The sequence below is a fragment of the Perissodus microlepis genome, chromosome 3 (genome assembly GCF_051167445.1).
Source record: "Perissodus microlepis isolate ML-2025 ecotype Zambia chromosome 3, ASM5116744v1, whole genome shotgun sequence".
NCBI lineage: Eukaryota > Metazoa > Chordata > Actinopteri > Cichliformes > Cichlidae > Perissodus > Perissodus microlepis.
Genome location: NC_140463.1, coordinates 10375001 through 10402556, shown reverse-complemented (window position 1 = coordinate 10402556; position 27556 = coordinate 10375001). Strand labels below are relative to the sequence as shown.

Sequence of the window (27556 nt, the reverse complement as noted above, 5' to 3'; positions counted from 1 at the left end):
AATAAATCCGCTCCTGTTGGTGCTTTATTGGGGCGTGGGTGCTTTCTTTTACACAAAACTGTAGCGTTTCACTCAGCAGATCACAACATTTTTATTGATTATCTTAAAAATGGATGGGAAATGGAAAACACTGTGTATCCTTTGTATCATTTCATCAACTACAGCTTACAGTAACTGTGATGTAACAGTTTAACTTTAGGCTTTTGCGTTCATTTTGCAAGGTGTGAAATGTGGTTAAGATTTGGGCATGCTCAAAGACTGCAGAGTTGGGTTCAAGTCTGAGACAAACATTTCTGTGTGTCATTCAGCCTTAGCTTTACCTTAAAAAAGCTCCGTGATTTGCATCTCAGCTGGTTCCCAGTAAAGTCTGAACTGGGACTATGTCTGATGCAGAGAGGTGGAGATTCGAGGTCTTGATTGAACTACACAGCTTGTAATCATGTTTCCTGATGTTTGAACTGTGTGTGTTTGTGTTCAGACTTTAAACCAGAGCCAGACGTTGTCTACTCTTCACTGAAGTAGTCCACCAGTCCAACCACTGACATCCAGCTGCTGGTCTCTAACTGGTCCCCCCAGCACCTCAGACCAGAGGACATCAACAGATTTTTATATGTTTTATGTCTTTTGTCTCTATTTAAATATGTATTTTACAGTAAAATCAACAATAAGAAAATAAGTATGTTTATATATTTGCGGTCATCAACATTTCCACTTATATTTATTTTATCTTTTTTGTCTTTTTGTATAAACAAAGTTCTCGATTGTTTTCCTTATGTGGTTCTTGTGGGTTTCACCAAGGTGTCAGATGGAACATTTGAGTTGTTCCTGTCTGATTGTGGTTAACTGCTACACTCCTCTCTTCAGTGGGGAAAACAAACAGAAAACATTAGACCACAACCGCAGACTTAAAGCAATAGGAGCATTGTTCAGTGGTTTAAAACTGCAATGGAAATATCTGTAAAGTATTTGTGAGATGTAGATTCTTCTTTAACACTTTGTTTGCTGCTTAAAACACTGGAAAGTTTGGAGTCACCGTGTCTGACCTTGTTCTCAAAAAATTGTTTAAGTGTTTTAGTACGGTTGAGTATTGGAACTCAATGATGCCTCTATGGAGACTAACTTTATGTATAGTGAATTAAAAAACAAAAACATCTGAGTTTTTGTTACTCAGAAAAAACAAAACTGAAGAAATATCATTGCGAGGCATTTAAAGTCCAACATCTCCCTCTAGTGGCCTTATATAAACCATGCGTGAGGATGGTGTTAATCTATAATGTGAATCATAGTGTTCCAGTCAGTCATCAGTGTGTCTCTGCACAGCTGTAATTAAAATGTGTTCAGAGGGCCTCAGTGTCTGAATGGTTCCAGTTCAGCTCCATAACAGCAGCGTCCCTGGTTTGATTCCTGTGTTTCAGCTCATATCTGCCTCTCTCACTGAGGGGGACGCCCACTACATGGAAAAGAAATAGTTCTCACCTCTGTGTTTGAACCAATAGAAAGCTGGTGCTCAGAGGAAGAGGGCGGGCTTTACTTGGTGTCAGTGACAGAAATGAAAAAAAGCTCAAATGAGTGAGAAGGACGATGAAGGAAACATCTGTGCTGTGTCTGCTCTGTAAGTAGAATCTCTGTGTTTGTCAGCTGTTTGTGTGGAGTTGTTCTTTATGTTCATCTCAAATCAACCTGAGTGTCATTTCTCTTTAGTTCTGATCTCACTGCTGAGCTGCACAACAAACCAAGGTCAGTAACCTTCTTCTGTCACAGTTTAAACCTGAGAAATGCTCACTGATATGACCTGATTGGGTTCATGTTTCACAATGTAAAGTCTAACAGATTTCAACTCTCACAGCTCATCTGACTGTGAGTCCCAGCAGCTCTCAGATCTTTGAAGGAGACTTTGTGTCTCTGAGCTGTGAGGAGGACGACAGCTCTGCTGGATGGACTCTGAGGAGAAACACAAGTACAAGACTCATTGTGGAAGTACATGGGGAAAACCAGGTGGTTCTTCCTTTAACACCTCTATGATGCTTCATGACAGTGGAGTTTACTGGTGTGAGTCCAGAGAGGGTCCCATCAGTAACATGGTTAACCTGACAGTCACTGGTAAGCTGAGTGTGTGGAGTTAGTGTTGATGAAGCTGTGTGTAAATGGATGAAATGCTGTAGTTTGTCTCTGTGTTGAGGTGGATCAGTGATCAGCGGCAAATCTAGAGAAATTCTCTTAGAGGGGCATGGAAGCAATTTCTTTACACAGGTTTTATATAAAGCATATTACAAAATGAATAAATAAAATGCAGTAAGTATACATGTTTCATATAAATATAGTCTATAACTTTATTTTCTTCAGCCTACATAATTTCAACATTTGGGTTACATAAAACATGTTTATTTTGATTTCATGTACTGTATAGTCTATATAAGAAATAAGTATGTAGGAAAGATACACAACATGAAGTGGTTCATATACAAACACGTTTTTTTTTGCCTACTTTTCATTTTATCTTTGTATTTCACCTTCACATTTTTTTTGCCGTGTTTGGTATCATTCTTTTCAGCTCAACCTCACATGTCTGAATTAACAGTTATTTTTTGTAGTAACATAACTGATCTAAAAATCACATAACATTAAAACCAAGTGGGGAAAAAACAAGCATTTTTACTGTAAAAACCACAGACATGCTTAGTGAATGATTTCCATAATGTGAAATGCAAATAGAAATTTTATATTTAAAAAAAAAACTGCACAAATTTTGTAAACAATAAAGTTATATACAACTATGATCCTAAAACTGCATCTGGAGTTTTTTGTATTTTGTTAAAAATACAAAAACTAAAATGAAAGAACAATCACGTGTCACAATAAGAAGGCACACAAACTGTTTGTGCCAGTGCAAAAAATAGCTTGTCTGCAACAAGACAGAGGAGAACACCACAGTGTTCACCCTGCAGGCCTGACAGCAGGAGGTGTATCACTCCTCCCGTTTTCCACCTGGAGACAGTGTTACACTGCAGTCTGCCTTTGGTGTACTCCCTGCCGCTGCAGTCAAAATCTGAGTGCAATCCAACAATGACAGTTTACTGTCATTTAAAGACAGACACAAAGATCAGGGATAATCTAGGATGATCAAGAATGATCGTTGTGTATGACAGTGGTACTGTTAGAGCAGTTCAATCGGGAGCAATGACAGTGATCTGCACTTCTTCTCATTTCTGTGTCAGACACTGCTGGATGAAGCTCTCTTCTCCACTCAACTTTTCAGTAGCATGCCCCAGTCACAGACTGCTCTGTTTAATCACTTAGTTTCCACCTGCAGAGAGGAAAAGACAGACGGGAGATAAATGTGTTTTCTCATCAGTTGTTAGTCAGATTCAGCATATCTAGTATAACAGTGGGGATTTCAATCCCATTCAGAGCAACAGCAGAGCAGCTGTGCAGCACTGCTCCTCTTAGTTCTAGTCCTTTTCAGCTCTAGTGTTAATCTTTTGAAGTGGACACACTGTCCTGTATTTGAGTCCAACCAGTCTCGGTGGGATTGACACACTGAGCTTACATTTTGCACATTCCTAGACAGTTAGCATCAGCCCCATTTGCTCTATAGATTTCACTCAAGGTACAGTAGTAATAAGATCATTAGACCTGCGATATTTGTATTTGTTTAGAGTAGTTAGTCTGCATATTAACTGTAACAATTACAGTACTGCTGAAAGCAGAATGGAGCGATTCCAACCCTCTGCTGACCTCAGAGTCTCCAGTCTAAAATCTGGACTGTTCACAAGATCACACAGCTGCTTCATTCCTGAATCCATCAGGTTGTTGTCACAGAGATCCAGTATCCTCAAATGAGAGGGGCTGGACCTCAAAGCAGAGTCCAGAGAAGCACAACTCACAGCTGACAACCTGCACTCCCTCAATCTGAAAAACAAATAAAACATGCAAATTAAATCTCACCACCTGAAAACATTCAGCACTTCACAATATGTTAACATATGAAGAAGGTTCAGAATGTAGACGTTTAGAAAGAGTGAAGCACCAAATGGCTAAAGATAAAAGGTAAACATGATCTAAACAACAATCATCTGCTTATATAGATATTTAAGAGTAAATTACTAGAGAATGTTAAAGTTAGTCAAAAGGTTTCAATTATGAAAATTGTTCAGTGAATGGACTAATTCATTGAAGAAGAAAACTGCATTTACCATGTAGATCCTCAATTTGGCTCATTTTAATATCAGCCTTATGTCTGCAGATTAGCATCAGTATGTCACATTCATCCGAGCACAACTAATACATAGTGACTGACCTCAGAGTCTCCAGTTTACAGCGTGAGCTCTCCAGGAAACCACACAACTCCATCACTCCTGAATCCTGCAGGTTGTTCCCACTTAGGTCTAGATGTTTCAGATGAGAGGGGTTGGACTTCAGTGCTAAGCCCAAAGACACACAGTTGATCTTGGACAAGCTGCACCAACTCAGCCTGAAAAGGAGAATGAATTTTGCTTGATAAAAATAGTTTTTAGTTCTTATGTGGGTCTTTGTGCACAAAGTTCAGGTGTTAAAGCTCAACCTCCCAAACATACTTTCAAAAGCACATTATTTCATACAAATTAATTTGAGCATTCACAGTAAACGTGCTGTATCTAGAAGCACTGATCAGGTTGAAACTAAAGTTAACCTTAAACACAGCTGTTTGCAGCATATAGAAAAGTTGAATAATATACTGCATTAACCTCAGAGTCTTCAGTCTACAGTCTGGGTTCTCCAGGAAACCACACAGCTGCATCACTCCTGAATCCTGTAGCTTGTGATTGTAACTAAGGTCCAGCTCTATCAGATGTGATGGGCGGGACTTCAGAGTAGAAATCAGGGAAGCACAGCTGATTTCTGATAACCTACAGAAAACTAACCTTAAAAAGAAAGAAAAAAAGAAATTCAGTCTTCACTTAAAGGAAACGTGTATTACACTAGAAACATTGTCCTTTGATGATTAAATCACTGTAGAAAACAAACAATTTAAAAGTGTTTGTAAAGCATAGCAGTCACCTTTGTTAATTGTACACTGTGGTCAAAAGTTTACATACACTTTATCCTACACTACATCTAGTGATTTCTGATAGAATTTTAAATATGATCTCTCTCTAATAATGGGCTGTGTACCACAGCCTTTAAGGCAGCAGTAAGTAATTTAAGGGTTACAATAAGAGATGAGTCATCTGTGTGCGTACCCTGTTATACCTCAGGTCAGTTCTATTCAGTTTTATTTATACAGGGTGGGCCATTTATATGGATACACCGTAATAACATGGGAATGGTTGGTGATAGTCTCATTTGGCTCTCGGCGAAGGCAGCCGCACTTTTCTCCTCTCCTCCTTCCCCTTATCTTCCCTGCTTAGCTTCTTATGTCCTTGTCTTGTCTCGTGTTTTTTTTTTCACTTCCCTGGAACACTCTCTCACAGTCTGTGTCTAAAAACCTAAAAGAGAATTATGGATTTGATCAACTGGTCTCTGAATGCTATTGACACCCTTTTCTCAACGAGAAGTCTGGGCTCAGGAGAGCCCGAGTGCCCTGGAGGGACTTTCCCTGCCGGAAACACGATGGACGGGTGGCAGAAATGGAGGATCGTGTGCCTGGCGGGACTGTCGATCGAGGACGCTGAAGATATCTACCTATTCGGAACCATGATAACAGGGTTCTTACTGATCGGAGCTGGCTTGGCCCTGGCTTATCGGAGAATTAAGAAAGCGGAACCGGCTGTTCAAACCCCCACAAGGCTGCCCGCTGGGATTGAAACGATGGGACGAGGCGCGACTTCTCAGAAAGGGCTCACTGAATGCAGCATGGTTAAGAACTTGGAGGCGCTTATGGCTGCAGTTAATACTCAGAATAACACCTCTGAGCGGATATTGGATTACATCAGGGAAGAATCCACTCGGAACAACACCTCTGGGCGGAAGCTGGATTACATCGCGGATCAGTTGGCTGCGGTCGTGAGGTCTCAGAATCTGCTCTGTGAGCAAAGGAGTGACAAGACCACGGAATTGAAGGTTAATAACATCATGGAGAAACTGGCAGCTATCCAACGGGAGATTGAGAGACCAGTGTCGGAGTGTTAAAAACAGCTTGAAATTCTCATGAGTTGTTTGTAAAAGAAAAACCACCATCATAATGCGGCTACCCCTTCGGCGCCAGCTGTGGGCTCAAGGCTGGAGCTGAACAAAAACTTTCTGATAACGACTGTGTTGAGTCTGTTCCTTCCCATTCCATGCAAGGCCACCTGGGTTGGCTGGTAGACTGTTTACTTAACCTGATAGGGCGGAGGACACTGTCTCAGCTGAACTATGGACACGCACACACATACACTTACACTGATAAGCACTCACACATCCCCCTTCCCCTTCCAATGCCTTCGATGCTTGTTGCCTCCTGGGAACACGAGGCGGGTCTGGGCCCGCGCTGGAGAGTCGGCGCAGTGGCAGGATGGCTGCTGTGTTGCCTGGGATTACTCCTTATCCCCTACCCAACCCTGTTGCTGGTCACGTGCTCTATAATGTTGTACTGTGGACATTTATGTGCTTTATGTGCAGTTTTTTGTTTCCTGTTCTCATGCTGTCCTCTATAGCCCAGCATGAGTAGAGGTGTCTTTTTTTCCTCTTGTACTTTCCAATTGTAGTGTACATTTCAGTGTTTTTTTTCTGTAATGCAACCGTTCTCTGACTTGTATCCCCATGTGATGTCTGTGTTGTGTGTGTATGGTCGGGGGGCGGGTTCATTCCACTGCAGGGCAACCTGCCATTGCATGTGGCGAATAAAATTTGAACTTGAACTTGATATTAAAGTCCTGTTTGTGGCACATCAGTATATGTGAGGGGGCAAACGCCGCAAGATGGGTGGTGACCATGGTGGCCATTTACAAGTTGGCCATCTTGGATACAACTTTTGTTTTTTCAATAGGAGGAGGGCCATGTGACACATCAAACTTATTGGTAATGTCACAAGAAAAACAATGGTGTGCTTGGTTTCAACCTAACTTTATTCTTTCATGAGTTATTTACAAGTTTCTGACCACTTATAAAATGTGTTCAATGTGCTGCCCATTGTGTTGGATCGTCAATGCAACCCTCTTCTCCCACTCTTCACACACTGATAGCAACACCGCAGGAGAAATGCCAGCACAGGCATCCAGTATCCGTAGTTTCAGGTGCTGCACATCTCGTATCTTCACACCATAGACAATTGCCTTCAGATGACCCCAAAGATAAAAGTCTAAGGGGGTCAGATCGGGAGACCTTGGGGGCCATTTAACTGGCCCACGACAACCAATCCACTTTCCAGGAAACTGTTCATCTAGGAATGCTCGGACCTGGCACCCATAATGTGGTGGTGCACCATCTTGCTGGAAAAACTCAGGGAACGTTCCAGCTTCAGTGCATAAAGAGGGAAACACATCATCATGTAGCAATTTCAAATATCCAGTGGCCTTGAGGTTTCCATTGACGAAGAATGGACCCACTATCATTGTACCCCATATACCACACCCAACCATCACTTTTGTTGTTCCAACAGTCTTGGAGGGATCATCCAATGTGGGTTAGTGTCAGACCAATAGCGATGGTTTTGTTTGTTAACTTCACCATTCACATAAAAGTTTGCCTCATCACTGAACAAAATCTTCTGCGTGAACTGAGGGTCCTGTTCCAATTTTTGTTTTGCCCATTCTGCAAATTCTGTTTTCTTGCGTCCACATTTTGGCAAATCCAACACTGAACCAGTTTCACGAAACTTAGCAAGCAGTTTGCTAACTGTAGCATGGGAGATGGGTGGTCTCGTAGGGTGTCTTGCATTGAAATCTGCTGCAATGACCCGGTTACTGCGTTCACCAGATATCAACACAATTTTGATCCGCTCCTCACGTCTTAACCTCTTCGACATGTCAATGGCTGTGAACAAAGAGAAACTTGTAAATAACTCATGAAAGAATAAAGTTACGTTGAAACCAAGCACACCATTGTTTTTCTTGTGACATTACCAATAAGTTTGATGTGTCACATGGCCCTCTTCCTATTGAAAAAACAAAAGTTGTATCCAAGATGGCCGACTTCTAAATGGCCACCATGGTCACCACCCATCTCGAGGAGTTTGCCCCCTCACATATACTAATGTGCCACAAACAGGACTTTAATATCACCAACCATTCCCATATTATTACGGTGTATCCATATAAATGGCCCACCTTGTATATCGTCAAATCACAAAAGCTGCCTCAAGATGCTTAATAAAGTATGGTAAAGACCTCACAAACCACAAAAATCAGATCGCCGCTATGAGCAAGCAGTTTAACTACAATGGGAAGTAAAAATTCCCTTTTAACAGGAAGCAGCCTCTAGCAGAACCAGGCTCAGAGTGGCAGCCATCTGCAATGATCGGTTTGGGGTGAGGGGAGGAAGACAGGACAAAAGACATGCTGTGGAAGAGAGCCAGAGATTAATAATAACTAATGATTAAATGCAGAGAGGTATATAAACAATTCAATTCGATTTATTTAACTCCGAATCACAACAACGGTTGCCTCAATGTGCCAAACAAATGGTGAGTGAAAAAGGATGAGACTAAGGAGACACAGCGCATCATGGGAAGCACCCAGCAGCCCTAGTCGGTGGCCCTAGGTGAACATCCAGGGAGTGGACATTGAGATAGTGGACTCTTATAGGTACCTGGGTGTTCACCTGAATAATAAACTGGACTGGAGCCACAACACTGATGCTCTTTACAGGAAGCATCAGAGCAGACTCTACCTACTGAGGCGGCTGAGTCATTTGGAGTCCAGGGAGCGATTTTAAAGACCTTCTATGCCTCTGTGGTGGCATCTGTCATTTTTTACACTGTGGTATGTTGGAGCAGCAGTTTATCGGCAGCTGAGAGGAAGAGGTTGGATAAACTCATCAGGAAGGCCAGCTCTGTTCTGGGATGCACCCTGGACCCAGTGCAGGTGGTGGGAGACAGAAGGACTCTGGCCAAAATAACATCTCTGATGGACAGAGTCTCCCACCCATGCATGTAAATGTTGCTGAACTGCAGAGCTCCTTCAGTGAGAGACTGCTGCATCCTCGATGCATGAAGGAGCGTTTCCGCAGGTCCTTCCTCCCTGCAGCTGTCAGACTGTACAATCCGAACTGCTCCCAACAAACATAGATGTTTACATCTGTGCTGTAACTGCAACAATTTAATCAACCGATTCGCACTGCAACCTGGTTTGCCTCTTATCTGTAGTTATTTTTATTTAATTTAAAAACTGTACAGTACTCTGTTTATAGTAACCATTGTCCATATGTATGTAAATATGTAAGAAAAAGTGTGTAGGTTTCTGTTCTGTGTCCTGTGTATTGTTTGTTGTATATGTGTCTTTCTGGCTGCTGTTACAACCAAATTTCCCCTTGTGGGACAATTAAACGATTATTCTATTCTATTCTATTCTATTCTATTCTATTCTATTCTAGTCTATTACATCATAACTAAGCGTAGGTCATGTGATCCAGCTCTAACTATATGCTTTATGTAAAATTAAAGTTTTAACCCTAATCTTATAAAAAGAGATGGTGCCTATCTCCCAAATTCAAACTGGAAGCAGGTTTCATATGATGGGCCTGAAAGTTGAAGGCTCTCCCTGCCATTCTACTTTTAGATACTCTTTTAGATACAAGTCAGCCCACAGTCTGAGAGGGAAGTGTGCTACAGGGGTGATACAGTACTAATAGGTCTTTAAGATAAGTTGGGCACTGATTATTCAAGACCTTGTAAATCAGAATAGATATTTTTAAATGTAATTCTGGATTTAACAGGTAGCCAGTGAAAAGAATCCAACACAGGATAGATATGCTCTCTTTGTCATCACTCTCAGTATGCTTGCGTCAGCATTCTGGATCAACTGTAAACTTTTCTGGGAGTTTTATGACATAAAGAAGCTAAAGCTGTTACTGTGCTGTGAAGAGCTCCGAAGCTGATTGAAACTCTTAAGCAAACTCCTCTGCAACGGGTTTTGTGGGGATAACAGGAGAAGAGAAGCTGCAGAGAGGTGTTTAATACTGCAACTCTGCTTCCTGGTCGGAACTCTGTATAGTCACATTTTGGGGGCTGTATTGAATTTGGCCAGATTTCTAGAAATGAGAGCTGGTCCATCCAAAGTTTGATGGATGACACCACTCATCCATAAATTTAAGGAAAACATGCGGCTAAACATGTCACTGCTTGTCTGGCTGGGGAATGACCCAAAAAAGACTAGAGTCTGACACTGTTTTGGCAATATCCAACGCGTGAATGGGTTGATGGTGTGCTGGGGCTTTTGTTCAAGGCTATAATTCCTCCTCACTGTAACACTTCCATGCTATTTTTCCTGACTGCTTGAGACTATCTGCTGAGGGAGCGACACTACCTTTGGCTGTCACGGATCGGATCAATTTTTGGATCGGCAAAAAAAGAAAAAAAAAAGAAAAAATTTTAACATTTACTTATTTAAGTTTTTTTTGCCTATTTAAAAACATTCAACTCAAGACTCATTCCACGCAATTACATGAAAACAAATTAAGGAGTGTTTATGTCATTCGCTGAAATAACCCAAAAATATGGTTTGATAAGAGAAAATAATTTTTGGAAATATTTACAAATAAGGGATTGTATTACCAAAGGAAAATTTACTCTAAGCTCAAATATGGTGGTGGAGTTTTTAGAATTGTCCAGTACAGCACATAGAGCAGCTGTTTTCTACAAACTGTTTAACAATCCAAAAAAAGAGATATGTGAAAACTTGAGGATTATATGGCAGAGAGATTTGAGTTGTGCAATTTCTAAAGAAGACTGGTGTAGAATTTTGTCATTCTCTGATAAATATATAAGAGAGGCCAGGGGTAAATTTACTCAGTACAAATTAATACACAGATGGTACTTCCCTCCGTCCAAACTAGAATGGGAATCAGTCCAGTAATATATGCTGGAAATGTAGTTCAGATCCAGGGACATTTATGCATGCTATTTGGGAAAGTTTATCCCTTTTGGCAAAAGTATTGGACAAAATAGGAAGGTGGATTGGTTTGATAATACCCTTGTGCTTATTAGGGGATAGGTCGGTGTTACCTGGGGTTTTAAAACATGACTTTGTGGGGGTGATTGCAGCGGCCCGAGTTATTCTCAGTGTATGGAAGGAACCATCTCCTCCAGAATATAATAGGTGGAAAGAAAAAATGCTGAAAATGGTGTCGTATGAAAAATTCTTGGCTAGGATTAATGATGATAGGGAGGGTTTTGACAAATCATGGGGATGTGATTTTGGCTGAGATGGTTGGAATTTATTTGGTCAGGGCAATTATCTTTAGTTAAATTTTATGCTTGCTGCGTTGTATGTTTGTGTAGGCACTCAGTAATGGAATAACTTAAGAATTAGATTTTATTGTCCTTTTTTTGTGGGTGTACCGATAGTTAGTAAGTATTGAAAATAGACCCAAAATACAAAGGTGAATTAACCATGGGATTGGAAGCTTTTTTTTCTTTTTTCTTTCTGTTGTTGTTTTGTTTTTGTTTTCATGTTTTCATGTGGTTAAATGTTAAAAACAAATAAAGACTTCAATTACAAAAAAACCCAAAAACAAATTAAGGTGCAATATATGGCAGTATAGGGCTTTGTATCTACCACTCTGCTGTGATATAATGAGCGGTCACGGTCACGTAGCTTTCCATTGACCTGGAGGTCCACCCATTTGTAGTTGGGCAACAGAAGATGCCGGGAACAGCTCAGCCATAACTTTAAACTTTTCCTGCTCATACATGCCTGGGTACAATCTTGTCACTGAAGTGGACGCGTAACGGGATATCATAGTGTGGCTCAAGCACGTTCATCACAGTTTAAACCCCTTGTTTTGCACAAGAGAATACGGCCTCCGGTCTGCACCCCAATAGCTTTTGTAATAGCTTTAGCCCGGTCGGATTGGCGAGCAAAGGGCTGCTTAAATGCCGCAAACTCCTCTGCTCCTCTACTTGGACCGCTAGCGCTCGCCATAACTATCGCTTGACAGACTGACCACGCGCACCATACACATACTTTTTTTCCCTTCTTTTTCGAATCTTCGGATCACGTGCGTGCCGGACCGTGGAGTGGGATTGGTTCAGATTACAGATCAACCGTGATCCGTTGCACCACTGACCAATATTCTGAACAATGGAAAAGTCCAAGAAACTTGGAACTGTAGATTTACACAAGTTGGGAAGGTCTTTTGGAGACATTTTTAAACAACAGCCCATTCCAAGACCATCGGTTCAAACAATAATATGTAAGTTATTTGGATGTCTCACTACTTTGCAAAGGTATGGAAGAAGGCCCAAACTGTTACCCTCAGACAAGGGTAGGAAATTGGTTAGAATATTCAGAAATAATAATCCAGGAACCACCAAGGCTCAAGCCTTTCCATTAACTGGAAACAACTGGAACACCCATGTCAATGTCCACAATTAAGCCAATTTTATTTTGGTATGGACTGAGAGGGTACTGAAAAAGGAAGAAGCTCCTGGTCCAAAATCGACAGTTTCAACATCGACTGAAATTTGCATAGGACTACATGGAAAAACCAAATGGTCAGACAAGACAAAGATTGAACTATAGAGCTAAGGAGTGAAGATGATTCCAACACATTCAACTAGACTTTTGTTGGAATGGATAAAGCGGGCTAACATTACGCTTCTGGAATGGCCTTTCTAAAGCTCCAGCCTCAACCCTATTGAAGACTTTTGCACTAGGCTTTAAAACTAGGTTCATGCCAGCATATGCACTGTAATATTTCTGCCATGCAGAGTGGTCAAATATCCATTCAGAATTATACCATATACGTGTTTTCAGCTACCAAAGCATCTGGTCAAGATGTACCTTGCTAATGGACATTTAACCAAATATTAGTGGGGTGTGTACGTATTTAAGCCTATAAAGTAGATACACTCTTGAACCTGTGTGGATTTGAGAAAATCCAAATCTCAAACTGCTACACTGAGTACTCAAGCCATTAAAGATGTACGCTGTATCATTCCACCCAAGTAAAAGAACAGTTCAAATAAATAATTAAAAGCCCAACTATGACTTTGTCTTTTTTAGTTTATACATACTTTCGACAACAACTGTATGTGGTGTCATTATTCATAAGCATGAATGTGGGTATTGTAGAATGTTTAGCTGATTTTAGAGTTTAGAAATGTGTTATTATAGAATGTAGAACTATTGTAGAGATACTGACACTGCCCTCAAAGTAATAAAGGCCTGATTGTGTCATGAACTTAGGAGTAGAGTATAGGAGACCCTCCCCAGTTGAACTGTGAAAGTAAAACAGAGAGGAGTTAATGCTGAGTGGAAATTCCCCAGAGAATGTTTGGGTGGGGGTCTCAACATTTGTAACTGGATAACTGTGGTCTGGAAGGGAGATGGGTTTTATGACCTAGGGAGTCACCTACACCCACAGTGTTTTAACTGTCACGCACACTCACTCATGTGCACTCACACATACACACAGGTATGCATACACAGTCACACACGAGCACTCACATAGACACGTGGGAACGCGCACATGTAGGCATTCATGTGCTCGTGCACATAAACACAGACAGAGTTTGCAGCACACCGTGGGGGGTTTTATGATAGGGTCGCCCCTACAAAACTGTGTCTCACAGACAAAGGAGTGAAGATTTACAGAGGGACACACCGGCCTCGTCTTCCCTTCTAGAAGTGCATGCTTAAATGAGGATAAATGAAGAAGAGTAAAGATAAATGAAGATGAATAAAGGTTTTGTGAAATGACTACTGAGTTCCGGTGCCGTCTCTGGATGCCTCGACGAATAAAAGAACCGGGGTAAAACTGATTTCGCAACAGTATATTTCATCTACTCTATTTTAAAAGAGAAAAAATTATTTCCCCAACATTATAGCATGATCAGTAAGGAATAGTTAATTAATAACAAAGCTACAAGCTTGCATATTTATATTTTAAAAGGTAAAATGGTAACTGATACTTAATCACAGTTAAGATTAAAATCCAGTCTCAAAATACATTTCAATGGACAAAAGTAATTTATAAGAGCAAGTTCTATGGAGTCAATGACCTCACCTCAGAGTCTTCAGTCTACAGTTTGGACTGTCCAGACCAGTTGATAGTAACGTCACTCCTGAATCATGCAGATGGTTGTTGCTCAGGTCCAGTACTGTCAAATGTGAGGGTTCGGACTTGAGAGCTGAAGCCACAACTTCAAAATGAGGGTCTAAGAGTCCACAGTTATGAAGTCTGTGAATACATATTAATGTAGTTTAATATTAAATTTATTACAGTGGGCTTTCTAATACCCGAATTGAGATGTTGGGCTAATATCTTAATACAACAAATATAAAAATGCAACAATATAGATTAACTGTTATCTGCTGCCATTTATGAAAAAAAAGTAATGAAAAAAGTAATTAATAATGAATCTTTTTTTAAATTGAATTATCTCACATGTTTGATGCTTAGAAGATGACCTGAAGGTAATTGGGTGCTAGTATAGATAAGGGTATGGTACCAGTTAGATAAAGTTGGGCTTAATGAACAACTCAGATTCTGGAACCAGTCTACCGGAGAAGGGCTGGGCTCTCTTCCACTCTGATTATAAGACGACTGGCTTATAATCAGGGCAACTTCAGAGTGTGGGCATACCTATTCACTGCAGTGGATGACAGGTTTATTTCCCAGTGCCTTTGTGTCGCTAATGGAAAGCAAACATCAACCTGGCCTTCTTAAAATCCTTGAGTAGGATTGGTTGAAAATACCCCAGCTATGAACTACCATTTTGCCACTCAGTTGATTTCAATGCTTACGTGGCAAAATGATAGATGTCTTCGTGGATTAGCAGTGATATGGATGCTACACTATTCTTTTAAAGTAAAGAGTGCAAGAAACACACTGTCAATTTACTGGTGAACATACACTCTGAGTAGTGAACCATGACTTAATTTGCTATAGTGCTGATCAATATGGTGGGATTAAAATTGCAAATAGAATGGCTACTTGGCTAACTGATGCAGTGAATGAAAGGAAGAACACCAATTAGTGTGTCTTGACGCATGCTTAATCATCCGAATGAACAATATCATTTTCAGTAGGAGAACCATTTCATCCCTCAGCCAAGGGACTTCTTCAGACGTTTCTCCCACTGACAATGTTACATCCAAATGAATGAAATCAACTTTTTGAGATGATTCACTGGATTATTCAATGGATTAGTGTGGCCCAGATAGAAAAACAAGAGGCGCAGAGCTGTATTTATACACTCTGGGGGTGGTAATCTGCTACAATGTTATCTAAACAGTTCACTCTTGGAGAAACACGAAACTTATATGATGGCCTTCATTTATAGAAACATAGATACGTGCATAACCATCCACTTTCAGTAACTGGAGCATATGTAATCACTATGTATAATAACTGCACAATCACTTCTTTTGACAAAGATGGTGATCTAACTTACATAGCCTTTCTGCAGTTCCTCACTGCTGGGAACAGCCTCAGTCTTCCCTCCTCGGATGTGTTATACTTCCTCAAGTCTAACTCATCCAGAACCTGCTCTGACATCTGCAGCATGTAGGCCAGAGCGGAGCAGTGGATCTCAGAGAGCTCCTTCTCTGATCTGTTATCTGACTTGAGGAACATTTGAATGTCCTGATGGACTGAGAGGTCATTCATTTCCATCAGACAGTGGAAAATGTTGATGCTTCTGTCAGGAGAGATTTCCTCACTACTCATTTTCTTCAGGTTGTTGATGACACTCTGGATGGATTTTGAACTGTTGTCCGTCTGACCCAGCAGGCCTCCTAAGAGTCTGTGATTGGAGTCCAGACAGAGGCCATGAAGGAAGCGAACAAACAGGTCCAGGTGGCCATTTTTACTTTGGAGTGATTTCTCCATAACTCTGCCTAGGAAAACTTTCAGTGAACTCTTATCTTCACTGCTGTCATCGTCCCTTTCTTTTTCGAAGTAATCATCATTTGTTAATTTATCTTCATCATCCCTATCATCATAAACATCTCCATAATCATCTATATTATAATCATCATGACGATCGTCGTCATCATCATCATCATAATCATCATGACGATCGTCATCATCATCATCATCATAATCATCATGACGATCGTCATCATCATCTCTATCATCGTCATCATAATCATCGTCATCAAAATCATCATGACGATCGTCATCATCATCTCTATCATCGTCATCATAATCATCGTCATCATCATCATCATCTCTATCATCGTCATCATCATCATCTATATTATAATCATCATGACGATCGTCATCATCATCTCTATCATCGTCATCATAATCATCGTCATCAAAATCATCATGATGATCGTCATCATCATCATCATCTCTATCATCGTCATCATCATCATAATCATCATGACGATCGTCATCATCATCATCATCATCATCTATATTATAATCATCATCTCTATCATCGTCATCATAATCATCTATATTATAATCATCATGACAATCTTGATCATCATCATCATCATCATAATCTGATTCTTCGTGATTTTCATCTTCATCACTATCATATTTGTTATCACGTCCATTAGTATTTTTCTGCAAATTCTCACTGTTTTCTTTTCTTAGGAAGTCCTGCAGCACCTCTGTCTTCTTATTGGTGTAACAGTGGAACATGTAGACAGCAGCCAGAAACTCCTGAATGCTCAGATGAACAAAGCAGTAAACTGGTTTCTGGAAGATTCCAAACTCCTTTTTGAAGATCTCTGTACACACGCCTGAGTACACTGAGGCCTCTGAGACATCCAGACCACACTGCTTCAAGTCTTCTTGGTAGAACATGATATTTCCTTTCTCCAGATGTTCAAATGCCAGCCTCCCCAGCTTCAGAAGAACTTCCCTGTCAGCCTCCGTCAGCACCTGTGGACTTGTCTCAACAAACAACTTCTCATGTCCCTCATGGTATTTGTTTTTCTTCCTCTTTGTCTGAACCAGCAGGAAGTGTGAGTACATGTCAGTCAGGGTCTTGGGCAGCTCTGCTTTCTCCTCTGTAGTCAACATGTGCTCCAGAACTGTAGCAGTGATCCAGCAGAAGACTGGGATTCTACACATGATGTGGAGGCTCCTGGATGTCTTCATGTGGGAGATGATTCTGCTGGACAGATCTTCATCACTGAATCTCCTCCTGAAGTACTCCTCCTTCTGGGCATCAGTGAAGCCTCGTACTTCTGTTACCCTGTCAACACATGTAGGAGGGATCTGATTGGCTGCTGCAGGTCGGGAAGTTATCCAGATGAGAGCAGAGGGAAGCAGATTTCCCTCGATGAGATTTGTCAGCAGCTCACTGACTGATGACTTCTGTGTGACATCAGACACAAGCTTCCTGTTGGCGAAATCCAACAAAAATCTGCTTTCATCCAGGCCATCAAAGATGAACAAAAGATTACACACAGTGAGCTGCTCTGCTGTGACCTTCTGTAATGTTGGATAGAAAACATGGATCAGCTCCAGAAGACTGTACTGCTCATCTCTGACCAAGTTCAGCTCCCTGAATGAAAGCAGAACCACCGCACTGACATGTTGGTTCTCCAAGCCTTCTGCCCAGTCCAGACTGAACTTCTGCACTGAGAAGGTTTTTCCAACACCAGCGAAGCCGTTTGTCAGAACCACTCTGATGGGTCTCTGTTTATCAGGCAAGGCTTTAAAGATGTCTTGGCACCTGATTGGAGTGTCATGGAGAGCATCCATTTTGGAAGCCGTCTCCAGCTGCCTCACCTCATGTTGGATATGAACCTCTTCACTCTGTCCCTCTGTGATGTAGAGGTCAGTGTAGATCTTGTTGAGGAGAGTTTTAGTTCCCGTTTCATCAGTTCCTTCAATCACATGTTGACACCGTCTCTTCAGACTGATTTTATGTTCATCTGAAACCTCCTGTAAACCAACATTTGCTGAAAGATAGAAATGTGATACCGTCATCCTTTTCTGGAGCCATAACTCCTCTAAAATGACTTATTTTTTCTTTCCATAATTAAACAATTTTGTTAGAAAACATAAAATAAATACAATTTTCCTATCAGTCTCCAGGAGGTCTGCCAGTGTTTGTGTTACATGAAAACGCAGAAACAGCAGACTGAGCCTCAGCAGATAAGCTGTAGCTGCATGTCCAAACCGATCACTGCCTCAGTTCCTTCATCACTACATTTTTGAAGACTGCATTGTTTAAGAAGCAGAAAATAGCCATCTGTTGTCATGGATTTCTGCTTTTAAAAACTACCAAAATCCTTCAGGAAAATATTCAGAATCTTGGAGTTAAACAGTGTAATAAATATGAAGTTTGACCAGGTACCAAAGCAAATCATTCGTACTGTACAAATAATGTAAATATGACGGTGTATCACGAAAGATTGATATCAAACTGATCACTTGACCCATATTACGTTACTTGTTCTTCAAGTGAATCAACAAATGGAGAAATGAAAAGCCGAACAACAACAATGCTGTTTCTTTAGATAGTCTTAGGTTACACAGTTCCAAAAGCTTTGTCGCCTTTTGTTTTCAGCCTCGTGTGTTGGACAGCAAGAAAGCCCTGGTCACATGACCTCAGGGACCTGCTGGGAATGTATGGATGTAAAAGTTCACTTATATATGTTGGTGCTTGTCCATGCAGAGCCCTGAAAGTCAAGGTCAAAACCTTAAACTGGATTCTAAATTTAACGGGGAGCCAGTGCAGCTGAATCAGCAGGGGTGTGACATGGGAAAACTTGGAGGACTTGGTCAGAAGCTTTGCAGCAGCGTTCTGAACAACTTGCAGACGCTCCAAAGAGGCTTTACATAAACAAGTAAACAAAGAATTACAATAGTCCAGACGAGATGAAACAAATGCATGAATGACAATTTCTAATTTGGAGCGCGATACAATGGGATTCAGCTTAGCAATGTTTCTCAAGTGATAAAAACAGGAGCGAACCAGAGATTTTACATGGGCATCCAAAGTCAGAGCTGAGTCAATACTAACACCAAGGCTCCTGATAGACGGTTTTGCAAATGTAGCAAGTGGACCCAAGTTTTCCATAACACTAGGTACAAAATTTTTAGGAGCACAAACAAGAACCTCAGTCTTCTCCTCATTTAGTTGAAGAAAGTTTCCAGCCATCCAACCTCTAATGGAGTCTATGCACTTATGCAAAATCTGTAGCTTGGAAACATCATGGGGCTTAAAGGAGATATATAACTGAATATCATCTGCATAGCAGTGATACGAAATGTCCTTAAAAGTGCTCAATAAGTGTTGAAGAGGAAGTAAATACAGTAAGAACAATAAAGGCCCCAAAACTGAACCTTGTGGCACACCATAGGCAAGAAAAGTAGAAGAGGAACTGTACTTAGAGGTAACCACAGAAAAGGATCGTTCATGCAAATAGGATTCAAACCAGTCCAAAGCAGCCCCTGATATACCCACCCAGTGTCTCAGCCTATCTAGCAGAATATGATGGTCCACAGTATCAAAGGCGGAGGTCAGGTCCAGCATCAACAGAATGGAGCATACTCCTGCATCACATCTCATCAAAATGTCGTTGGAGACTCTAAGAAGTGTAGTTTCAGTAGAGTGAGCGCTACGAAAGCCAGATTGGAATTTATCCAGAATGTTGTATTCATCTAGAACAGCTATAAGCTGCTTAGCCACAACCTTTTCTAAAATCTTAGAAATGAACGGTAATTTTGAAATCGGTCTGTAGCTACTAAGAAGAGAAGCATCAAGCTTAGGTTTTTTTAACAGTGGGTGAATGACAGCATTCTTACAATAAACAGGGACCTGACCAGAAACCAGTGAGGTATTGATAATTGTGAGCACACAGGGACCAGCAGACTGAAAGACATTTTTAAACAAAGATCCAGGTAAAATATCAAGAGAGCAGGAGGATGCTTTCATTGAATTAACTAACTTGACCAGCTCAGGTAAGGACACAGGTAAAAATCTTTCTAAAATTACAGGCCTAGCTTGAGTTGGAGCAGAGAAGAGAGACACAGAAGGAGAGATATTGTTCCTCACATTACTGACTTTTTCAACGAAGAAAGAAAGAAATTTTTCACAATCTTCATTTGATGAAATTGGGACAGCATGTGGAGCAGGAGCAACAATATCACTAATGGTGTCGAATAGTACCTTAGTGTCTAAGAGCAGAGGTAACCCTAAGTCTGAGAAATAGGCCGCCCTCGCATCTCGAACTGAAGTGTTAAAAGAGACTAAAAGGTCCTTTAAATGAAGGAGATGGACATGCAAACGCTTTTTCCTCCATAAACGCTCAACCTTACGGCAGCAACGCTTTAAGAAGCGAATGCTGTCATTTATCCAGGGAGACGACTTTGAAACCGGAGCTAGTCTAGCTTTGACAGGACAAACATTGTCTAAAATACAAAGACAATGATTATTAAAAAGATTTGTTAAAAAATGAACATCTTTATAAGGAGATAAAACTAAATTAAAAGCATCGGAAAATTTAACAGCAGTAGAGGAAGTTAAGATGCGAGAGCTAACCACATGTCGAATAGGAGAGAGGGACAAATGAAAAGACAGATTAAAAAGAATACAATGATGATCCGAAATAAAAATGTCCTCAGTACAAATAAAATCAATGTTTAAACCTAAAGTAAAAACAAGGTCCAGTGTGTGTCCTTTGGTGTGTGTGGGACCAGACACATGCTGAGTAAAATGAAAAGAATCCATGACGCTAAGGAAACCTCTGGCAAAGAGGTCAGAGTCATCATCAACGTGTATATTAAAATCCCCAACTATAACCAGTCTGGACAGCTTCAAAGTCGATGATAAAAAGTCACTGAACTCCTTTAAAAACATACTGTTTAGGCCAGGTGGACGATACACTACAGCGCAGTAAAACGGATCTTTATTTCCAATTCTAACCAGCTGTAGTTCAAAGGATGAAAAATGTCCGACCAACACTGCGCGACAGTAAAACCGGATTCCAAACACCGCAGCGACACCGCCTCCTCGACCCGACGTCCGAGGCTGGCTGATGAATGAGTACCCACTCGGACAGAGTTCGATGAAGGATGAAAAGTCACCATCGCGCTGCCAGGTTTCGGTTAGAAATAAGAAGTCCAGTTTCTTGGAAAGAATAAAATTGTTCAGCAGGAACGTTTTATTAGTCATTGATCGAGCGTTAAAAAGTGCCACTCTCAGCGAAGTAGAAGACATATTATTAACAGAAGCGGCCCGATTTAGGGGACGAAGAAACAGAGTTTGATCCACGACGTTCATAAATTCCACTCACCGCGGGGATGGAAGGCCAAACAACAGGAGAGTCTGGATGAACACTCCTGAGGTAGCGCCGTTTCATAGATCCAGGCACAGTTAGTCCCCGCTTCCAGAACAGTCTGAGTTTTACCTGGACACCTGCTCTTTTTCCTCTCCTCCTCCGTGACTTGCGCGGACACAGAAAGGCACCACTGATGACACCTAACGAAGATCCAGACACCGGTGTTGGCAGCGGAGGATGGAAAATATAGCAGGAGGATAAGGCATCTTGACTTATCATAGAGGATCGGATGGATAATAGCGTCAGGCGATCATAGACAGGGGCAGCCAACACATTAGTGACAAAAAGCGAAAGCAAAAAGGCCGAAAAAAACAGCACAGAGAAACCACGGCCGGCAGCGGCAAAGCCAAACACAGGCGCCATCATACCGGAAGTGACAACAACGAATTAGTGCTGTCAATAAGTCATAAGGAGCTTCTTTCAAAGAAAAAACTCAGGTAGATGTTATTTTATATATTATGCTTTGTATGTTGTTCAGTATATTCTATGAAAAACAAGAGGAACTTCAACACACAGCAGTATATTCACAGTTGAAACCAGATATTTACATACACTTTATGGAAAACACAAGAACATTTTTTTACTGTACAACATCAATTTAAAGTAAACTTGTTTTGTTTTGGTTAAATAAATATTGAAATATCTTTTGAATTAGTTAAATGTCAGAATAAAGAGAGACAGAGCTTCTATTTTAATCACTTTCATCAAATTTAGGAGTACATATACACTAAGTTTATTGTTAATTAATAAGAAAACTCCAGACGATTCCATTCTGAGCTGAAGAAGCTTCTGATTGGTTAGTCGAGTCCATGTGAGTAAATTGGTGGCACAGCTGTGGATGCATATAAGGCAAAACACAGAGCCTGTTTCTGTGACATGGGAAAATCAAGAGATGTCAACCAAAACACCAGGAAAAGAATTGTGGAGCTCCATAAGTGTGGCTCAATTTTGAATACAATTTGGTGCCATTTGCAATTAAGAAATACAGATAGTTTCTCTCTTTACTCTTAAAGTTAACAAATATGTTTTTTATATTTATCAATCTAAAAAAAATAAACATTTAGTCTGATTTGATGTTACAATTAAAAAAGTGTTTGTGTTTTGATCTGAAGAGTTTGTAAATATCTGGTTTCAACTGTATATTTGATGATTGTCAGCACAAAGAGGGAGAGAGAGGAACAGAGAGGGAGAGAGAGGAGAATGAGGACAGAACAGAGATGAACAAGAGCAGGTGAGACACACATGTTAGTCAAATGGTTGTTTACCAAAAGTATCACCGTATCATAGGTCCTCATGTATCTCGTACCTAGTGTTTCTTTTTAGGTTTGTTATTTTTCAAATTCTATATTTATTAAGTTATGCAGGCTTGTTTGCACAACAAGGCTAAATAATTATATAAACTTTTCTCAATCTAAATAGTGGACTTTGGTAGAATTAAAAAATAAGTGTAGTGCGGGTCTATGATGATTTTTAGTGCTACTATCATCTAGTTCTGATTCTGGTTCTGTCTTGGTTAAGTCCTCAGTAGTCCTGATTTTGAACTGTTGTAGTCCTGTTTTAATTCCGGATCAGTTCTGGGTCTGGTTGAATTGGGGTTTAGTCCGCGTGTCTTGATACAGCCCCGACTTTGTTCTGCCTTAAAAAACTAGTTTTTTAATTAAGCAGCAAGAGAACCCACGCAAACATGGGGAGAACATGCAAACTCCACACAGAAAGACCCTGGCCTGATGGTGGAATTGAACTCAGGACCTCCTTGCTTTGCGCTAACATTGCTAACCACCGTGCCACTGTGCTGCTGTGGAGAAATGTTAATATTTCCATCAGGTTTTTAGAAATGAGTCCATCAGCAGACAAATGTTCAGTCTTACTTTGTACACAGCTGCTCTGATTAGCTGTCTGTAGTCCAGCTCTGGTTCTGGATCTTTTTCCACACTGGGGACAAGAGGAGTCTTCTGATGAAGCCAACTGGTCCCAGTATGCGGAGATGCACTGTCTGCAGAACCAGTGTCCACAACTGGTAGAGACTGGATCCTTCAGGATGTCCTGACACACAGCACAGCAGGACAGCTGCTCCTCCTCACATACACCACTCCTTTTCCTCTTTCTGTGAACACACTTCTTTATTAGTAAAACTATTTGCTCACTGTTTTTGAAAAAACAAACCATCCAGATTTGACATTATAATGCATTCTAACAGTCTTTTACTTTTACTTTAACTAACACTTGCCTTTATTCTCACAGCATGGTGAGCTTTAGATGTAAATAAAATTAAAGAATTTTCTCATGGAAACAATATTCAAAACTTCAGATATTCAGCCTGAATTTATTTAATAAAACATAAAAACATTATCCTGGCTTCTCCCTCTGACACAATTTTCACACACAAACACAGTGGGAAGAAAATAAAATTGTATGTCTGGCATGAACAAATTACAAATCAAATTCTTGTGCAGGATAAGAACATCGTTATGATCCAGAATCATGTCTGCTGTTTTTTTTTTGTCTCCTCCCATCAGAGGAGTAGACCAAGTTGTGTGGTTTGTATTGCAAGCCACCAATTTTTTTGCAAATAGCTAATTGTGAATATTACATTGTATATAATTGAGCGCCACAACAGTGAAAAGCTTTTTCTTGTTGAACTTTTTTCTCCTTATTGGTTAATGGCTTTGTTTAGAGATTTATCTCCTGTTTGTTTTTATGTTTGGTTAGGTAACACTAGGCAATATTAGAGACTTTTGTTACTTGTTTTGGCATTTTTCTCACTACTGACCCTGATAAACTGCTGAATGGCCTTTTGATTTGCTGTGTTGCTGCCCTTTTCTTGGGTGTGGTTGGAGTTGGGAGTTGTGCATCATGTTATGTCCAGGTTACCCCTAGGACGGGAACTTAACATTATTGAGGCACATTCCCCGAAAAAGATGACTCATTCTAACACTCTTTCACTGAGGTTTCTTGTGGGAAAGAGAAAAGAGAAAGAGGCAAAGCTGTCAATTTACTGGTCAATCTACTGATCAATTTCCAACTCCAGCCTGTGGCCACAAAGCTGAAGGTAGGGACAGAAAGAACAAGCTTGCAGAAGCATCGCCCAAAAAAGATGAACACCCTATGGTGTTTCACAGTCTAGCCTTATGCCCCCTTTCCACTATCACCTACTTGGCTCAACTTCTCGACTCTACTCCACTGTGCTATGATAGTTTTCCATAACAACAACAACTGAGTAAAACATCAATGTGGGTGGGCTTATTATAGCAATGCAGCCCAAAAGTCCCATGATGTTCTTTGTATGTGACACAAACCTAAGACAACAATGGAGGACATCGAGGTGATGGTATACCTGGTGTTAACTGATGGTAAATGTCTGCACCACGTCATTGCACTATAGTGTTGGTTTGTGTGTAACCATTTTCCTTGTTGCTGGGTTTAAAAAAAAAAACTCAAAACAAAACAAAAAAAAATTGTAGGTTTGCTTGTTGTAAAAGAATCGCTCACATGACATCAGGTTCTTACTTTGTGTCTGAAGATCCAAGTTCATTACTGAAGTATGGAGCTTCTTCTTTGGACCAGTCACTCTTCATAGACATACAGCTGGATACCTGATATGCTTTTCTCTGACCTCTGCAAACAAGATATTTTTATTCATTTCACTTCAAAAACCAATTCATTACCTATTATGGAAGGTGTTTCTGTGAGTAAATATCAATGACTATGAAGGGATGGCTGGATGTTTCACAAGGCTAAAAACATAAGATTTTTCCTCAAAGTTAGATGGACAGGCTAGAGTTCATGGAACAGAAGAGCAGCAGGTAGTGCTGGTACTGCAGTCAAGTTGTTTCTTTTCCTCTTAACTCTTTCTCTGGTGAATAAAAACAGAATTATCTTTGCGAATTTCATCTACTTAATAAAACTGTGAATCACAATGCAGTCAGACATCAGTGGAACACATCATAGATGTCAAGCAATCTAAGCAGTATAGACTGCATATTTCCTGGTGGTGGTGGTCTGACTTGGTGTTGCCTCTCTCTCTTCCTGTCCCAATACACAGCAGAGATGTGAGTAGCTTATCTGTGTGTTTCATTTAATTAAAAACTCTTGGAAGACATCTTATTCCATAACGTAATCTTGTGCTTTATCCAAAGACCAAACTCAATTGAATCACCTTCTAATGATATCTTAGTCTTAGCTTAGCTCATAGTCAACTCACTAGCAGCATGGCCTCTTCGCATTCCTGCTCTGTGTGTAAAAGGCTTGGTTATTCCTCGGCTTCTTTTAGTTAATACTGGTAGTTCTAATAAATGTAGCCCTTTTTCCAGCTCTGGAGGCCAGGACCAATGACTTGGAGACCCAGCTCCAAACCTTTGAAAAACACATGGCCAGCCAGGCCCCTGGGTAAAGGTGAGAAGGGAACATAGGGGCCAGAGTAGGAGACACTAAGAAACCCTGAAAGTGCTAGTTAAGAGTAAATTGTAGATCAGGTAAAATTATCACATCAGGAGTAATGACATCCTGTTACTTCAATTGAAGGTCACTAAATTAATACTGAATGGGTGTTTAACTTTGCCAAAAACAATGCCAGACTAGTTTTCTCTGGTCCCCTTCCCAGTTGGATCAGGAGTGACACGTTTAGTCGCATGTTCTCCTTAAATTGCTGGTGGTCTAAGTGGTGTCCAAACAAACAATGTGGGCTTTGTAGATAATTGGGAAACTTTCTAGGGAAAGCCTCGTCTTGTTAGGAGAGACGGCATCCAGAGATAATTCGAAGCCAGCTGAGAGACAAACTCATGAAACGAAGAGGGAAGTCTGGGCTTGGTTATATCCTGCTATAACCAGGTTTCTGTGAAATGTGGTACCAGTGTGTGGGATAGTGCCGGTGTGTATGGCTTGCCATAAGTCACTGTTTGTTTGCCGTTTCTCAAACCTGTCACTCAATCCTGTCCTCATTCCCCAGTATAAACAAAACATATGGAGGGAAGACGTAACCACGAGGGAGGTAAAACGGTGGACTGCCCAATCAGAAGCTACGCTACAGGACGCACTCAATGACGTCGACTGGGACATGTTCAGAGCATGCGCAGTCAACATCAACGAGTTTACGGAAGTAGCAGTATGCTTCGTCAATATGCTAGCGGAGGAGATTATCCCCACTGCGAGGGTCACCACATTCCCAAACCAGAAACCGTGGATGGACAGATCGATCCGCACTGCAGTAAACGCCAGGACCGCCTCCTACAACGCGGGTCTCGCCACTGGCGATATGAGTGCCTACAAAGCGGCCTCATACGGCGTGCGGTGAGAGATGCCAAACGCCGGTACCGGGAGCGTGTGGAGTCCCGCTTCCACCAGGGTGACACACGGAGTATGTGGCACGGACTACGCACCATTACGGACTACAAAGCCAGGGACACTGCGCCGATCAACGCCGACTCTGCATTCACCAACGAGCTGAATCAGTTCTACGCCCGTTTCGAGGTTAGCCAAGCGGCTAATGCTATCTACCACCTGACTACCGAGGACAGTGACATCATCAGCGAGAGACCGGTGACCAGCATCGCGGAGCATGACGTCCGAGCGGCATTGAGGAGAGTGAACACAAGGAAAGCGGCGGGGCCAGACGGCATCACCGGCAGTCTGCTGCGCTGCTGTGCTGCGCAGCGGCCAGACGGCATCACCGGCAGTCTGCTGCGCTGCTGTGCTGACCAGCTAGCAGGTGTGTTCACTTACATCTTCAACGAGTCCCTGGCGAAGTCTGTGGTCCCCACATGCTTCAAAAGATCCACCATCATCCCTGTGCCCAAGAACAGCAAACCCTCATCCCTGAACGATTACCGGCCAGTTGCACTGACCTCGGTAGTAATGAAGGTGTTTGAGAGGCTGCTGAAGAACATCATCTCCTCCTCCATCCCAGACACCACAGATCCGCTCCAGTTCGCCTACCGATCCAACAGATCCACAGAGGATGCCATCGCCCACGTCCTGCACACCACCCTCAGCCACGTGGACAAGAAACAGGGTAACTATGTGAGAATGCTGTTTGTTGATTACAGTTCAGCGTTTAACACAATAGTGCCCTGCAGACTGTTCACAAAGCTCAGGGATCTGGGACTTAACAGCCGTCTATGTGCATGGGTGTTGGACTTCCTCACTGGCAGAACTCAGGTAGTGAGGGTGGGTAGATGCGTCTCTAA

At 41.3% G+C, this 27556-nt stretch overlaps 2 protein-coding genes across 4 annotated transcripts in view; one reads left to right on the top strand and one right to left on the bottom strand.

The window, feature by feature from the left end:
- Nucleotides 1-2303: 2303 nt before the first annotated feature.
- LOC146389837 (NACHT, LRR and PYD domains-containing protein 12-like) overlaps nucleotides 2304-27556 on the bottom strand; it is a 31021-nt gene continuing 5768 nt past the window's right edge. For 2 of the 3 annotated variants that reach the window (XM_084912509.1, XM_084912517.1), the window contains exons 4-11: nucleotides 24882-24989; nucleotides 23243-23478; nucleotides 15515-17987; nucleotides 14125-14298; nucleotides 4725-4901; nucleotides 4298-4471; nucleotides 3736-3909; nucleotides 2304-3304 (exon numbers count right to left, since the gene is read on the bottom strand). In XM_084912509.1, the coding sequence (XP_084768635.1) occupies nucleotides 3286-3304; nucleotides 3736-3909; nucleotides 4298-4471; nucleotides 4725-4901; nucleotides 14125-14298; nucleotides 15515-17987; nucleotides 23243-23478; nucleotides 24882-24989 (3535 nt within the window). In that variant the 3' untranslated portion in view covers nucleotides 2304-3285. Of the gene's footprint in view, nucleotides 3305-3735; nucleotides 3910-4263; nucleotides 4472-4724; nucleotides 4902-14124; nucleotides 14299-15514; nucleotides 17988-23242; nucleotides 23479-24881; nucleotides 24990-27556 lie in introns of those variants that run through there. The other variant, XM_084912524.1, reaches the window with a different exon arrangement.
- Nucleotides 5479-6165, top strand: LOC146389838 (uncharacterized). The gene has a single exon (XM_084913795.1). It carries the CDS (start codon nucleotides 5479-5481, stop codon nucleotides 6106-6108), a length of 630 nt encoding a protein of 209 aa, XP_084769921.1. The 3' UTR covers nucleotides 6109-6165.

Bases quoted from the DNA above. Each gene is read 5' to 3' on its own strand.
- LOC146389838 (XM_084913795.1), top strand. From the start codon at position 5,479: ATGGATTTGATCAACTGGTCTCTGAATGCTATTGACACCCTTTTCTCA.